Genomic DNA, 15,798 nt, shown 5'->3' with positions numbered 1-15,798 from the left:
ATATGGAGCTTGGGCTTGCTGTCTTCTCCTTCCTTTGGAAAACAGCTCCTCCATCTGCAGGCTCTTTCTTGACCACCCTCTGAACTGAATTGCTACAGGGCTGCCCCATTTGGCATTAATACAGGCACCAGTATTTATCTCGGGAAGGGCGTGCATCCAGCTAGCAGAGTGTAACAGCCCTCCTGTGCCAGCACAGGCTAGATGTATCCATTGTAACATCTCCTAAATGCTGAAGAGCTCAGATGTTGTGGGCCAAGGATTTCATAGAAGCTGAAGTCAAAGTGAAGGCCTACCTTAGATGTTTTGTTTTTACTAGGGCAGAAGTTTCTCTGTTATGTATCATACATATTTCTTGCTGATGTGCTTTCAGTTCACGTGTACAAACAAAATACACCAAAGTATGCCAATTGTTGAAGAATAAAATCACTTTCTAGTAGTGCAGACATAGAATCGATTGACAGCTGGAAGTTTGCTATCATTGAAACCTGTTATCTGGAAACTTCTGCTAAAGTGCCGGCAATAACACTTCTGTCTGAAGTACAGACTTCATTCAAATTTGCTCAGTTCATTTTTTTCATTTTGAAGAATTCTTTCTGTAGTCTAGGAAAAGTCTTAAGAAAGAAGATTATTTCTAGAATTTCACTGCAGTTAAATCTGCCTGTGTAACATTGCCTCAGAGCAGGGATGCAGCTGGCTAGCTCACTGTTTCAGTGCTACTGCCAGGCTCTTTTGTCTGTAGAAATCTGCAAACAGTCAAGCTTTTTGATTACTAAGTCAATGGATGAAAATATTTCTTTGATGTCTCACTTCTGTCCTAAATCTCTACGTTCCACACTATGTTAATGCAACAAAATGCAGCTGAGTTCTGTTGAAAAGCTCTATTGAGTGTTATTAAATTAACTGTCTGCATTCTAGTGTATTGGATCTCTATTTCCTAGAAACAGTAGCTTTGGGTAAAGAACATAAGGTAATTTGGACTGGATTCTCAGAAAGCACCGACTACATAACCTCTGCTGTCTGACTTTCTAAAACCGCTTCCTTTTTCATACAGTATTTTCAAGTCATTTAGGTGGTCAGACTAGAGAAGAAATTGTTTAAGTCCTTTATTACAAAGATCAAAAGTCATTGTTACCATTTACATACACAATTTACAAATTATACACAAAGGAAATACCAGATACGCAAGAACTGACAGCTTGCTTCAGCCCAAGTTGGGGGTGGGACAGTGTAGTTGTTTCCCTGCTTTATTTACTGGAAGAAAATATATGTTTGTTTTTTGTCATCCGTACGTGTTAAACACTATCTAGTGTTTATGTAGCACCTTTATCTTAACCATGCAAATGCTTACATGCTTATCTTTATTTGAAAGAGTGCAATGCACATATAAACATGTGCTGGGATCTGCACTCTTCACGCTTCTGAGTGTTTGTTGGTCAGAAATCCTGTTGGTTTTGGTATAATACAGCGGTCAGGCTTGAGAAAGTTGATTTGTAGGATTTAGCAGATTTGAGCAATGTGTCATTAAAACAAATGTGTAGATTACTACCAGAACGCTAAGAACTAAATTAAGTATGGCTGCTGTATCTTTCAAGAATACTATGTGATCTTAAGATAGATATTAGCCGTGTTGTTAGATGTCTTCGATACCACAACTGATTTATTGCTTTTCCTTCATTCAGGTTAGCACGTTTTATACAGTTTCCTAAAGCTATTTCAGAGACTGGGAAACTTAACAACAAAGAATCCTATTTTGAGAGATTTGGTAAATTAGTAAACTTCACAGAATGTCTTACAGCACTTAACAAAAGGGAGAATGATTTTCCAAACCCCCGGTATGAGAGCACAATATCAACAGTGCAGTAGCTGCCATTTAGCTAAACCTACACATACCCATAATCTGCACTTTTTGCTGTCCACTGGGATGACATGTAACACAAAATGCTTAAAGTGCACACCGATTTAGGAGCAAACACAACTGTAAGTACAGAAATCACTGATGTGATGTGGCATCCAAATTCTAAGCAATAAAGCAAAACACTTCACAAAAGTTGTTACATCTAGTGGGAATAATCCAAATACTTACAACAGTATTATGACAGTATGACTTTCTACCCAGCTATCAAATATTCTTTACCATGAACTTTTCAGTATTCTCAGGGTGATAGATAAAGAGCGTTGCAGATGTCATGGTAAATTAAAATACAGTAATAGGCAAAGATTTCAATGGCACCAGCTGTATATACAGCGTAGTCATCAGAACCTTATGGAACACAGCAATGTTACGGTATGCCTTTGTTAAGGCTTCTTGCTGGTTTAAAAAGGTAGATTTTTTCCTTAGGGAGATTGTCCAGCAGTATTGGTTTCACTCTCTTCAGTGGAAGGTCTCTTTATTGATCCACATAAGACTGCGCGTTTCGTTTGGTTTGCATTCGTACTCAATACTGCCAAAACTGTTTCCCCACTGGCAGTGATCCCGTTTGTGGTAGTTGTAGAATTTGACTTGCCAGACTGTTTCAAAAACGCCAATGTCGTTAAACTGCAAGGAAGAGGGAATAGCAGGGTTAGTGAGCTGATTATTTTGTTGATTTCTCTCCTTTAATGAGAAACAACACTCTTATGAAACCGTGGAACGTAAAGCAGCTGACAGGAGGATTATTGTTCCTCAAGTCAATAAATCAAAGACCCATAAAGCCTGCTTTAGCAGTCACAAAGTCTTTTATGTTTAGGCATACGTAAAACATAAAGGATCAGATTCTCCACGTATTGTCCTCTTTCACTGATATCTGGGAAAGGCAAGGGAGTAAAAATGTTCAAGTTCTCATCTGGATAAATGTTACTGACAGCAAGAATCAAAGCTGCAATCCTTCTTAAGATGACACAGCAGTAGCTGGCCTGATGATCTTGGCTTGCATATGCTGTAGGTCAATCAGCACTGATCTGTAATGACACGGGTCATCACCTCACCTTCATACCCTACCTAGAGGCTGCAGTTAGCATTGGTAAGTTTCCTTCTTTTGCTTAATTGTATTTTTTTTTCTCTGCTGTATTTTATTTGCTCTGTTATATTTTGTAGGCTTGCGTTGGCAGAGTCTTGATTGAGACACGCTGCTATGAGACCACTCACTTCTTCCCTGGAATTCTCTTCTGCAAGTTACATGAAACTTACGCAAAAGAAGTTCTTTGTGCATTTCTTTAATTGCTAGTTGTACTACGATACTGCAGCTTTTCAAACTTAGATAGGAGTAACAGAAGCCAGGAAGGAGATAATCAGTGTGTTTAGCCGGTAACTGTCTAATACAGTGAAGGAGTAGACATTAACGGTAAGTTATCTGATTGTGCTTGCAACTTTGAAGTGAATGAGACTATGGTTACATTAAGTTCTGTAGAATAAAATCTCCTTTCTGTTTTTTTAAGCACTGCTGGACACCCTTAGAATATCAGAAAAACCCTACGAGTGAGGCTTTCAAGGATAGATTTCAGTTATAATGGTGATGTAAAATGTGGGTTTCTGTGCCTTGAGACCTTGCAGAGATTCTGAAGTGTGGGTGTGAAGCCTGTACATATTGCTGTTGGTCCCAGTAGTATGGCTTGTTGATTGTGTTATGTTGTTAGAAGATACTACACAGTGGATTCAGCGCTACTGAAGAGCACTGTTCTTCAACATTTTTTCCTTTTGAATATTTCCATCACTCACTTTAATGACAGCTTCTTCACTTGACTGTTTTCCATTCCCATCACGTGTCTGGGAGCTGACCTTTGATCATCTGCCCATTTTAATCACACTTGCAATGTCAGTATGAAAGCCCTTTTACAAAGTGACTCTTCCCGAGTTGCAAGCAGAGCCTTCTGTATCCAGTTTTCTCAGAAGGACATCTTTTTAATTATTTTTTTTAAGTCAAGATGTGGTTTGTAAGCTGCTGCTGCATAATGGACCTTGCTTTAAACCTTCCCCCAGACCACTGTGGTAAGTTAAATTTAGCCATGACAACAGCAGGAGTTGCTGTGTGCTGTTAGTGGAAGGTTTTTATTCATCTCCAGTTCCAAGTGTTACCTTAAAGGAGCAGCTGAAATATTTCTACCGCTTCCTTTGACTAAAAGAGGATGAGATGTACAGGCTATTTTATCTCTCCCTAAATCTAAAAGCTTAATTAAGGATATATTTTTTAATTAAACATCTCTGTTAGTAACCCTGATACACTCATAATGCAAGATAGTAAAGCTTAAGCACATCGGGTATTACGGTGCGCAATCCACAAAGAGCAATTGTCAGAGGAGCATCAGCCACCCTCAGTGTGCAAACTGAGGAAGAAAAAGCTTTTCTAACAGCATTTGTAGAAGGTGATATGGTACAAGAGCAGCATTTCATCAATGTATGGAGGATCTGAATTTCAACAGGATAGAGGAAGAAAACAAATTCTGTCTACCCGCAATGACCCAGTCTGCTGAGCTACCCTGAGCAGTTTGACTGCTGTGGATTTCCAGGAGAAGGAAAGAATTAATTGCAGAGCTTTTCTGGTACCCTGTGCCCCCCCCCCCCCACCCCACCCCAGCCCAGTACTTAGCAGATACAGCAGCTCTGTGGCATAATGAGCATCCTGCATGCTTAGAGCTCCCCTGAATTCCTATGGCTCTGCCACTGAATCCTGGCTTCTCCACTAGGACTGTGTACGGGGTTCCCCAGGGAGGGGGCATGGCCCTTGGAAGCCTATTTCCCTGTCTGCTGTCCTCTGTCATCCAGTGCTATAGGTGTGAATAGTTATTTAATCACTCCCTCTGAATTTGCATGCTAGGATGATTTGGTGTCTGGTTATTACTGGGAGTAGAAGTCTTTATTCAATCTTACTTTAGACTGACCAAGAATAACATGAGACCCAAAGAGAGGTTTCTAACTTAGTATTTGTTAGACAATTCAGCAGTTTCTGGAGAACACGCATAATTGAGCATTCAGGTAACAGAAATGCATCCTCTGATTCTGAATTCACAAACAGGATTGTTGTTTTATGTGTATAAACTATGCTGTAATAGGTCAGATATCTACTAGTCAGTTAAAGTAGGACCACAAATAATTATTTGTCTAAAGTTTTGAAGTGGATGGGAAATAAATTATTATGGACTTCTATGGACCTTCTGTCTTTCAAGCATTAGACAGGCTGTATCAGTTTGGTTTTTAACTGCAAGACTGGCCTCACAATCTATTTCTAATGTGAGTTCAGATCTTAGGCCTTCAATAGTGTCCTTATTTCCCTGGGATGCATCGGGATCCTGCCTCTTCCAGAAAAGGAACTGGAGGCAGAAGTTCCTCATAGCTGAAGGAAATAGGAAAATTTAAAGCTGTATGCGATAAGCCCAGTTTTGAAGATTCAGGACGTAGGTATTAGAAGCAGTTTTTAGACTGGGGTATCTGAGGCTGGTCCCCTAAATCTGTTACGGCTCTGTCTGGCTAAGCAGCTAAATGATGAGTTAAACATGTTAAATCCCTATCGAGTTTCCTATACTTAATACTTAGAAGTATCAATTGTGGATGTACAAGTCTGTACTGAAGAACCTCTCTATCAAGACGAGATCCTAAAAGGGGTTGAGGACCTGCTTAATGCTTGAAAATCCTATTAGCTTCATGGTTAGTACCGCAGGATTCCATTTGTAACAACATCTCTTTGGGCAAATATTGTGGCTACCCCTCCTGATGCCACAACAAACCACGGCAGAGCTTGTAGCTGAAAATCAGACCCTCCAGGCGTTTCTTGGAATTACTGTATTTCTGACTGACTTGGTTTCTCCATAAGAAAAGTCAAACTTCCAGATTTTCAGAGTTCACATCAGTGCTACACTTACGGGTAAAGGTGGCTATCAAAACAGGGATGCCTTTAGTCAAAGCAGCTGGTTTTTTTTGGAAGCACGGCCCTTTCACCTCCTGGTGTAAGGACATAGTGAAATATAACTGTAATACTAAACAACGGCACCCAGCAGCCCTGTTCTGCTGGTTGAGAAGTCATACTGGGGGTTTGGGTTTCCTGGGTGTTAAGAGGAGATGACCATATAGAAAAGTGATTAACGTGAACAAATACTTCAGGGCAGTCTTATTAACGTAAGATTATAAAGCGGTAAGTGTTAATGAGATGTAGGTCTCCAAAACAAAGTTAGGCATGCTGTAATTACTAGAAACACCAAATGGAGATATTACAGTTCTTATTCAGAAGGGTATTGCCATGCTAAATGATGATTCCAGAAAAAAATAGTGAAGATAAAGATCAAGATAAAGTCTTGTGTGCAGTGGAGCAAAAGTGAGAAAGCTGAAATCTGGTGGGCTTGGCAAGGTTCTAAACTTGTGTAAGTTGGAACAGACCCTTAAGAGAGCTTCAGGTGAAGATGGCTTACTGCCCTCTTTCCCCTTTTGGCACAGGAGGCGTAGAACATACAGCAGGAATCCCTCACAACAGTAATAGGAGAGGGGGAAAAAACCCGCAAACAACCAAACCAAAGCCAAAGCAAAACAAATCTCCCTCTGCACCCCGAGCCTACCACCCAAAGAGTGCTGTGGAAATCTTACTGCTGGTTCTCCCTGTCTTCCATCTCAGCTCTGTTGCCTTTCAGGTTGAAGCTTTTGCCATCTCACTGTGGGGCCATGGCACATACTGATTCTGGCCCTTGGAACTTCTCTTTAAGCTTGGGGTGAGGAACCACTTGAATAAGAACTTAGGTTTGTGGATGCAGAGATCATGTGGTAATGGAAGCATATGGGGAAAGGGAGAAGACAGCCTTTGGGGTGGGGTGGTGCGTGTTCTCATGGCTGCTTTCGGCCTCTGGCATCCTGCAGATGACAGGTGGAAGGGGAGAGTAATCAGCCCTTGTGCTTGGGGCATGCTCTGCTCCAAAAATCCTGGTGGTGCTGTACACCAAGGGCTTGGGTTTGGGCTTGCCTGGTTCCTAGCCAGGGACCTTGGTGGGGGTGGCCTGAAGTCTGTAAGAAGCCCTGCAGAAGAGGTGAGAGGTTCAGCTCACATTTCTTTCTGCTGCAGCACCCCAAAGGTGCTTTGCACGTCTCTAGAAATCCCCCTACTGCATCCTGGCCCTTGCTGCTCTCTTGGCTTCCCCTTGGGAAGCAGAGCTTGTGTTTTCCAGCTAGGTTATAACCAGTGGTGTTACTGACAGAAAGCAAAGAGGAGGGCAGCAGCTCCGCCCTGGAATATTTCACCTCCACACCTCTCTCTGTCAGACAAGCCCCTAATGCCCTCCCTCATCTTCCCATGCCAGGCTGGGAGAACCACATACCTGCATGTTGACCTGGATGGGCTGTCTCTCCCCGCTTTTGGTGTGGGGCACTCCTTCTGTGTCGTAGATCCCGATGTAAGAGGCCACCTGTGCATCCCTCGATTTCTCTTCCAGCGGGACATTGACACCCCCGATGCCCATTGTCCTGCAAAGAGACGGATGGGATCCAGCCTTCAGCAGCCCAGCACGGCACCTCCCCTGGCAGCTTGGAACCGGCGTGGGCTTGCAGCCTGGCAGCCTCTGTGCGGGGGGATGCCTCAGGGATTTTAGCAGACCTGCAGGTGCTGCTGACTCACTGGGGCTCCTGAAAAATGTCAGGGCTCTGCAGTCACCCGGGGGAGGTGTAGAAAGAAAAGGCAGGAGGGATCTGATCTCCAGCAGCTGGGGAGAGGCGAGTTGAATCTCCTCTCCAGGGCTGCCTCTCCACCCAGCACCGGTTCTCCATCTGCATCCTCACTGGTCCCAGGCCCTGCTTTGCCGTGGTGCAGTGAGGCTTGGGCTCGGTGCATCCCTGGCACGCAGGGCCAGAGGCGCCCCTTCCCCTGTCTGCAGGGCAAACCGCAGGGAAGGAGGGAGAAAAGGAGCTGGGCTTGGAAGAGCTTCGGGAGAAGGTGGGGAGGGAGAGGGAAGGAAGCGGTTCCCAAAGCGCAGCCTCTCCCCCGAGCCAGCCGGGCAGAGAGCACCGGGAACAGCTGGCCAGGGACCCAGAAACGGGGCCACCAAAGCACAACACGGGGCGGGGAGGGAGAAATGACAGAAACGCCGCGTTGTCAGCCTGCCAGGAAAAAATATTAAACCTCTAAAAATAAAGCGCCGGGGAAGGGAGGGCCGGGGGGGCTGCACTTACGTGGCCTGGACGGTGCCGGGCCGCAGGGCCACCTCGATCTTGTACTTGGCCCCGGTCAGCAGCTTGATGGTGCGGTTCTGCCCGAAGCGTTGCCCGTCCACCTTGAAATAGACCGCCCCGTCGTTGGGCTGGATCTTGAGGGAGACGCTGATTTTCACGAGGCCGGGGATGTCGTCCATGGCTTGTCAGCGGGGGAGGGGGAGGGGAGGCTGCGCTCCTGCGTCCCCCTCCGCGGGAGGCGGCTGGCCGGGACGGAGCGAGGCTGCGAGGGAGAGGAAGAGGAGGAGGGAGGAGGAAGAGGAGGGGCTGCGGGTCCTCGCCAGCCCAGCCCTTCCCAAAGGCCGCGGATGATGGATATTTGGGTTTCTCCCTCCCCCTAATCGCGGCGCAGCATCTGGGCGGCGGCTGCCCACCCCCCTCCCGCCCCCCGCGCCGCCCCGCAGCCCGGCCTGGGGGGCGCTCACAGCTGCTCAGGCTGCGCCCGGTTTCCAGGGAGTTAATCCGGCCCCGATTACGGCAGCCTTAATCTCGCCATCGGGCCCGGAGGGAGCACGGGGGGCCCGAGCCGAGCCGTGCCGAGCGGTGCTGTGCCGTGCCGTGCCGAGCCGTGCCGTGCCTTGCGGTGCTGTGCCGTGCCGAGCCGTGCCGTGCCGAGCGGTGCCGTGCCGTGCCGAGCGGTGCCGTGCCGTGCCGAGCCGTGCCGTGCCGTGCCAAGCGGTGCTGCGCCGAGCCGAGCCGCGCCGAGCCGAGCGGTGCTGTGCCGAGCCGTGCCGTGCCGAGCGGTGCTGTGCCGAGCCGTGCCGAGCCGTGCCGTGCCGAGCGGTGCTGTGCCGAGCCGTGCCGAGCGGTGCTGTGCCGAGCCGTGCCGAGCCGAGCCGTGCCGTACCACCGTGCGCCGCCGCCGTTCAGCACCACGGGCGCGGACAGCGGCCCGGGCCGGCAGCGCCCCGCGGGGGCAGCCCCCCCCCGCTGGCCCCTCTCCTGGCCGGGCCCTGCGCCGGGCCGGGGCAGCGGCGCCGCTGCACGCAGGGGCCAGAGCTCCCCGAGGCGGGTGGGAGGCAAAGGTGCGGGTTTGTGGCTCTTCGCTCCCCCCCTGTACGGCAGCAGGTTTTTGTGGGACACCGCGAGGGTCGGCTCCCTGAGGTCCACGTCAATATTTGGTTCGGGGTTTCTGTTGCGATTGTTTAGAAGCACTTTATTGCAATCTTCTTATTTTCATAGGCAAAAATCCTTTTGTCATTGCAGTATCAGATCAGAATCTCATTTCTTTAAGTCTAATACTACTTTTTACCTGTAGCTGGTACCGTTTCTTCAAGGAGAAAGATCTTTGACGTGAGATCATCTCATAATTCAACTCTCCTGTCCAACAGATTGCTTTTAACCCAGGAGCAGGTTGGTGTGTCCTTTCCATTCTTTTCTATTTATTATTCTTTGCTGTTAAAGCTGCAATGTTCTTATGGCTGACACGGGACTTGGGCCACAAACATTATCTTTTTTTAATGGACATCATGGCAGGGTTAATGATTTTGTAAGGAGAATTTCACAGCTACATGTTGTGCTGGACCTGATCTTTTCTTTGTTTTTCTAAAGCTTGGATGCACATGTGGGTGAATGTATATAAGCCAAATACAGGATCATTCAGCTGCATTTCTTTGTGCGTGCAAGTTAGCGAATTTTGTTGTGGACATTAAGCAAAAGAATACATTCTGCTGAAAAATTAACCTCTGGAAAAAAATAATAGTAATCCTACTGTATTTGCCTTGATTAGGTATCCAGCTAAGAACAGCCTTCATAATGTGTCCAGCCGGCCAGGTTTGCACAAAGGTAAGAGCAGGCCATGATCCCTGTCTCTTCAAACTGCGTGTGTGATGAGGTTTGTAAGGAACATCCTACCTTCAACAGCAGTCACCGGCAGCAGGGACTCCCCTGTAGGGAAGTTTTACACAGTGCAGTCATCACTTCTCCCACAGAACAGCAAGAATGAAACAAATGCTATTTAACCCCCCCACATTTCCCTGTGTATGATGAGGTACCAGCATTATCAATGTTAATGTATGAGACGAATCCTTTGGGTTTGGTGACTCACCTAAGACTCTTGTTTTGTCAAAAGACACCTAATCAAAGAATAGTTGCATGTAATCAAGTATGAAGTTGCAGGAGCAACTCATCCCACAGTGGGGAACAACATTTGATCCCGAATCATACACTGAACTCCATTGATTTGTTGCCAAGATCTTTGCTAACTTCAAAGGTCCTCAAAAGCAGTCACAGAAAGTTCGGTAAAATGAATCCCTCCACCCACTGTCAAGGTCAGCAATGAATGGTCTTGAAAATATCTTGGAAATTATCAGATAATCGAGTGGTATGCACAGGTTTTCGCATGAGGAAGCAGCTGCTATGTATAGTCAGGTATCTAATAACAGTACAGCTCCACGTGTGCATTTCTCCCAGTCTTTTTTACTCATTGCAAGAGACTTCTCATTTTTCATTATATTTTGCTGAAACTGCTGCATGTTGTAGCTTGCCATTTCGCTTGCAGCGATTCCTAGTTCTGTAAGTTTAAATGTAATTCAGTATGAAATCACAGAGGCCTTACACATGGGGAATCTGATAATATCGCTTAAAGTGGTGCGTGAAAAATAATGGCCATTGCCAGGGATCACTTTTACTCGCCTCATGGGCGAGGCATATTATGCTGTAGTAAATTGTGTGTAGCTGAAAACATTGACTGCAATTAGTTTCCCAAGTACATGAGAGGTCAGATCTATAACGAGTCTTTTTTTCTCTTATTATTTCTGCCTGAATGATCATCTTTCTCTGGACACAGCCCAGGCTGTGACTTTATTCCAGACCAGTATGGCAGAAAGTGGCAAACATGAAGCAGGACTAAAAAGCATCATGTTATGGATTATGTATGCATAGGCTGAGTAACTGTTTTACCATGTGAAAGTGAAATGTGGTGAGAACAGAACATTTACGAAGAAGGAATTTTAACTGTAGGCATTGCCTTTTGTTTTATCAATCTGATAACTTTGCATGTGTTAATGCATTTACTCATCTGATCCTGCCATATGCTCTTCATCAGTGTAGATCAAGAGGAAGGGTTGTCTTTGCTAAGTCTTTCTGGGAGGTTAGCTTTGCTGCTGCCCACCTTAATGGCCCTGAGCAGTCTCACCTGAGGCCTCTACCCACACCTCTGCCCATGGGCCCTGTTCCACCTCAGCCCTGGCCCTTCAGTCTCTGCTGCAGACGTATTAGCCATGCGTGCTATTGATCTCGTCGTGCAGGCTGACTGCATGGCTTGACCCCAGCCCATCCCCATGGAGGTGCCCGATGCTGAGGGAGGTGGGGTGGGCCCTGGCTAGGGAAACCCATGCCCTTTCAGTCCCCACAGGGATTTTCTATGGGTCCCAGCCCCCAGGCTGTGGCATGGTTACCTGATATTAATTGCTTGCTGTTCTGTAGGGAGCAAAATGCCTGGAGGAAGAAGGAACCAGCGTGTTTTTTGCTGGGAGCACAGAGCAAATGTGCTGATGTTTACAAGATCCAAAGCTAAAGAGAACATCATAGACTTGGGACAAGGTCCCATTTCTCCTAAGCCACAGCAGTATTTTACTCCCAGGAACAAAGAGATAAATTTGTGTCTATTCCTTCATTCTCTACACCTAGGTTTGAGGGGTGGGGTTTGGAACCTTTTTGCACTTTGTAAAGTGCAAAACTGCTTTTGGGTTTTTTGGGGGGGTTGCTTTGTTGTTTTTTTGTTGGCTTTTTTTTTTTTTAAGTTCTTCAAATTTACCTTTTGTTCCCCTGGTACCTGAGACTTTCCAACCTGTTGCCTGGAGTCAGCAAAGTACATTGACCTAATTCTGTTCCCTTGGGGCAGGAGCACTGCAGCCCTCCCCTGTGCCCTGGCCAACCCCCTAGTGCTTTTGAGGGGAGTTGTGAGCTCCCTCAAGTGAGCTGCAGCCAGCGTGCTCGCCTGTTCTCGTCCCTTTTTTTCTTCCCAGAACTAGGAAAGTCTTCTCAGACTGCAGCTTCATCCTCCGAGACCTCTCTCTCATGCCTAGGCCTTTCCTGCTGTGGCTGCATTGCCTGCGTATATCACCGATGGGAACTACTGTGGGGGAGGTGAGTACGTTACAAGCGATCCATCCAATGAGAAGTCAGAGCTAATACGCACATAAGCCATGGCCTGTGCTTTGTGCTGGTCCAATTTACGTAGAAAACATTCTGGAGAAATGGATTTGCATCCACTAAATGTGATCTCTCCCAGCATGATAATATGTCGACCGCGGCAGCTTTTCAGCATTACCATTTATGCCGGCCTTCCCACTTACAAGTTAATGCGCTAATCCTGCTGCACAGCTCCACAATAGCTACAAGTATAAAATGTGCCTTGAGGTCAGAACGAGAGGGTTCGTTTACGACAGCCAACCCAGAGCATTTCAATTCCAAGGTGACGTGGACAATACCTGCAATAGCCTTTGCACGCTTGCCCCTCTTTGATTCCTTCTTAACGCAGTGCTAAATGTGGAAATGTTCTGGGTTTTCGGTTTCTTTTTGAGAAGTGGATGCAAAGCTACAATCTCTCATTTGCTAAAAATAGCCACATGCGTGATTCCATATGGAGTGAATTGTGCTGAGACTTGCGCCTGCCAGCTCTATTTAATACTGTAATTCTTTTGAGACCTCTGCCTCTGTGCAGAAGTGAGAAAGGGTTTGGCTGAACTATGAGATGGACTGAGTCTTTATCACCTTTGCAAATCACTTGTGTATATAATTTTTCCCCTGTGGACAATAATTTTGAATATATAGCATTTGGTTTACTTTCCCCTGGAAATGCAGCTTGATTTGCTGGAAAGATGCATGTTTACAGAGAGCTCATGTGTTCTGTTGCAGATGGAGTGGGCTTATGGCATTTACAGTGCAGAAAACACATTTGAGGAACAGCTACGCAAGGGCTAGTAGAGCGCGCAGTGAAGCTGATGTAACAAGCTGAGAAACTGTCTTCCTCGCAGCTGACATGTTTATTTGCAAAGATATGGTTCCAATTTTTGGTATAAACGCCCATCGGTCTCTCAGCTAGATCCCTTGCTGAGACAGATGCGGTTGATTTTTATTTATTTTTTTTTAATGCTTGCAGGAGTGGACCCTGAAGTAGCAGAAAAACCCCAGAATTTTCTGAGGAATTAGAGCAGCAAGATCTCCCGTACAAGAATACATGTCACCAGTAAAATGAGCTAAGACGCTCAGCTGTGTGGCAGCTTGTGCTGTTGTGACAGATGCTACTCCAGCATCACACCCCTTTACCTCCTTCAGGCAGAAATGGGGTGAACAGGGTAAGTGGTAGCAGGTTTCCACTTTCTGCCAAACAAAGCTTTATCCTCCCCTCTGTGGAGAGCTGGAAGAAACACAGCTCTTCCTTTCTCTTATGCCCAGTGCTGCTCCTTCGGAATGGCTGCACACAGATGATGTGCATCAGCAGTCCAGGCTGTCCCTCACGCCTGCCATGGCCACCGCGTGGTTAAGGACCATTTGGGAATGATTTAGCTGATCAGCACATTTCTGCCTGGGGGAAGATGAAGTGCTGATTCTCCTGTGGTGATGTGTGATAAACGAAACCAACCTTCAGTGTTAAAAGAATTGTTCCAGACACGTAAGGTAGAAGGGCAAAAGGAATAGCAGAGCTCTGAGGATGAAATAGAAACAATATGGAGAAAAGAAGTGTGATAAAAGTAGTTGCTGCCAGGTAATATTAGAACCTAGAATTAGAACCTAAACAATTCTATGATCATAGATATTAGGAAGAAATTCTTTACTGTGGGGTTGCTGAGGCGCTGGCACAGGCTGCCCAGAGCAGCTGTGGATGCCCCATCCCTGGCAGTGTCCAAGGCCAGGCTGGACGGGGCTGGGAGCAGCCTGGGCTGGTGGGAGGTGGCCCTGCCCAGGGCAGGGGGTTGGAACTGGGTGACCTTTAAGACCCTTTCCAACCCAAACCATTCAATGAATCTATGATTGGATGGAGGCGATTTTATGCTTTGACACTGAGTTGCTAAAGTTAAGCTTAAGGTAAATTCTGGAGTCGTTGGCTTGGTGCCACTGTGTCTAGAATTGCATTTCACACCTCCAGGGGCTTTTCACGCAGGTAAATGAGAAACTAAGCTTTTGTAAAATTGTTGAGTCAGCATCCTTTTCTGTTCCCATTAAACGACTTCTTAGTATAAGGTCATCTAGATGTTCTGTTGAAGAGGATCTGTCCCTGGACATTTCATATCATCAACTTCTCGTACAGGGCCCTGTCATCCTGACTCAGCACAAACACGGAACTAGCAGGAGCAGGCGAGTGGAAAGGCTGCCTGCAGGGAGGAAGATGCTGGCAGATTCTTTTGTCTTTGTTCCCCATAAGCCCTTCCAGCTGGGAAAAGAGTTTCATTTTCTCAGGTCAGAGGGGCAGCAAGGTAGAGAGGAACAGGAGCTAACTGTAAGCCCGTTCTTGGTCTCTAATGCCCACCCCAGGCTCTGTAGCGTTATGGCCTCAAGGCACTTAATAAAGGGATAGTTTGGCTTCCAGCCATACATTGAAAGATATTTAATTGGAGTTGTTATCCTCTATGACCTGAACTTTTGGGTTATCCATTCAGAGAGGAAAAAAAAATCTGTACCTTTTCCCAAAGATGGAAGCACTGGAATGAAAGGGAAGAGAAGGAAATAATTCACTTTCTTAAATCAAAAGCAATTACTGACCAAAAAAGACAGTATACAGCAGGAGTCTACGAGATGCTGAGTCCACCAAGCATCATTTTAAAGCTTATGGGAAGCGAAGGGAGACTTCACAGAAATGTAACTCAGAAATTCAGTTAGGTTTTCTCAGCTCTGCACTGCATCTTTAACTCATTCCGGTCCTTGTGACTGGTAGGCAGATTTTAACTATTAATGTGGCACAAAGCTTTTTGATCACTTTTCAGTGATCAATTTTTACTTTTAGCTCAGTTTCCAAAGAGTGTGAAGCTTTTATTAGCCATGTGTGAGTTCCTGTCTCGATTAATTTTAGAATCCGTTGGCTGATGTCAAGCACACTTGGCAGCCAGAGAACTGGAAAGCCTATATTGACTCTTGGATTTGCAAACTGCCAGTGGATGCTTGGCTTGGTCAGCAGCTGGAGCCTTTAACAGCAACCAGATCCTCGCAACAGCATGATTTACATGAGCAAAGGAACAATGTACTGAGACTGTAAGTTCTAGAAACAAAACCTAAAGAACCTTATGATACATAAAGTCATCACAGAAAGGTATGCTCTGGGCAGAATGCGCTGCAAAGTGTGCACCCTGAGACTGCTGGTACAGGCCAGTGCTCTGCTTGAAGGTGAGACTGGAGGGGTCATTTAAGCAGCAGCTAGTTTAGAAAGTTCTGGAAAGGAAAATCTCAATTCAGACAGTGAGGAGAAACATTCAGCAGTTGGGATGGTTGGAAAGACTAATACAGATAACCAAGGAAGGAGTGAGGTCTCATCTGTGGGAGAGCCGCTAAATAGGCATCAGTGAGGAGTGACTCTCTGAGGGCTCTTCTAACCCTCTGATCCTCTACCACGGACCTCATCGGGCTCCTGGATCCTCCTGAGTAAAGGCTGGGAGAGAGTCAAACGGAGAGCAGGAATTTCTGTCTGTGGAAAAGGTCCCTGTTTG

General features: G+C 46.2%; 1 protein-coding gene across 1 annotated transcript; it reads right to left on the bottom strand.

Annotated features, from left to right (window-relative positions):
- Window positions 1–1,087: 1,087 nt before the first annotated feature.
- CNRIP1 (cannabinoid receptor interacting protein 1) lies at window positions 1,088–8,669 on the bottom strand. The gene is made up of 3 exons (XM_005439169.4): window positions 8,117–8,669; window positions 7,270–7,414; window positions 1,088–2,536 (listed from the first exon to the last, which is right to left on the bottom strand). The coding sequence occupies exons 1-3, from the start codon at window positions 8,293–8,295 to the stop codon at window positions 2,372–2,374; spliced, it is 489 nt and encodes a 162-aa protein (XP_005439226.1). The 5' UTR covers window positions 8,296–8,669; the 3' UTR covers window positions 1,088–2,371.
- Between the last annotated feature and the right edge of the window lie 7,129 nt (window positions 8,670–15,798).

This window comes from Falco cherrug, chromosome 6 (assembly GCF_023634085.1).
Source record: "Falco cherrug isolate bFalChe1 chromosome 6, bFalChe1.pri, whole genome shotgun sequence".
Lineage (NCBI taxonomy): Eukaryota > Metazoa > Chordata > Aves > Falconiformes > Falconidae > Falco > Falco cherrug.
The sequence above is the reverse complement of the archived record's forward strand: the minus strand, read 5'-3'. Positions and strand labels throughout refer to the sequence as shown.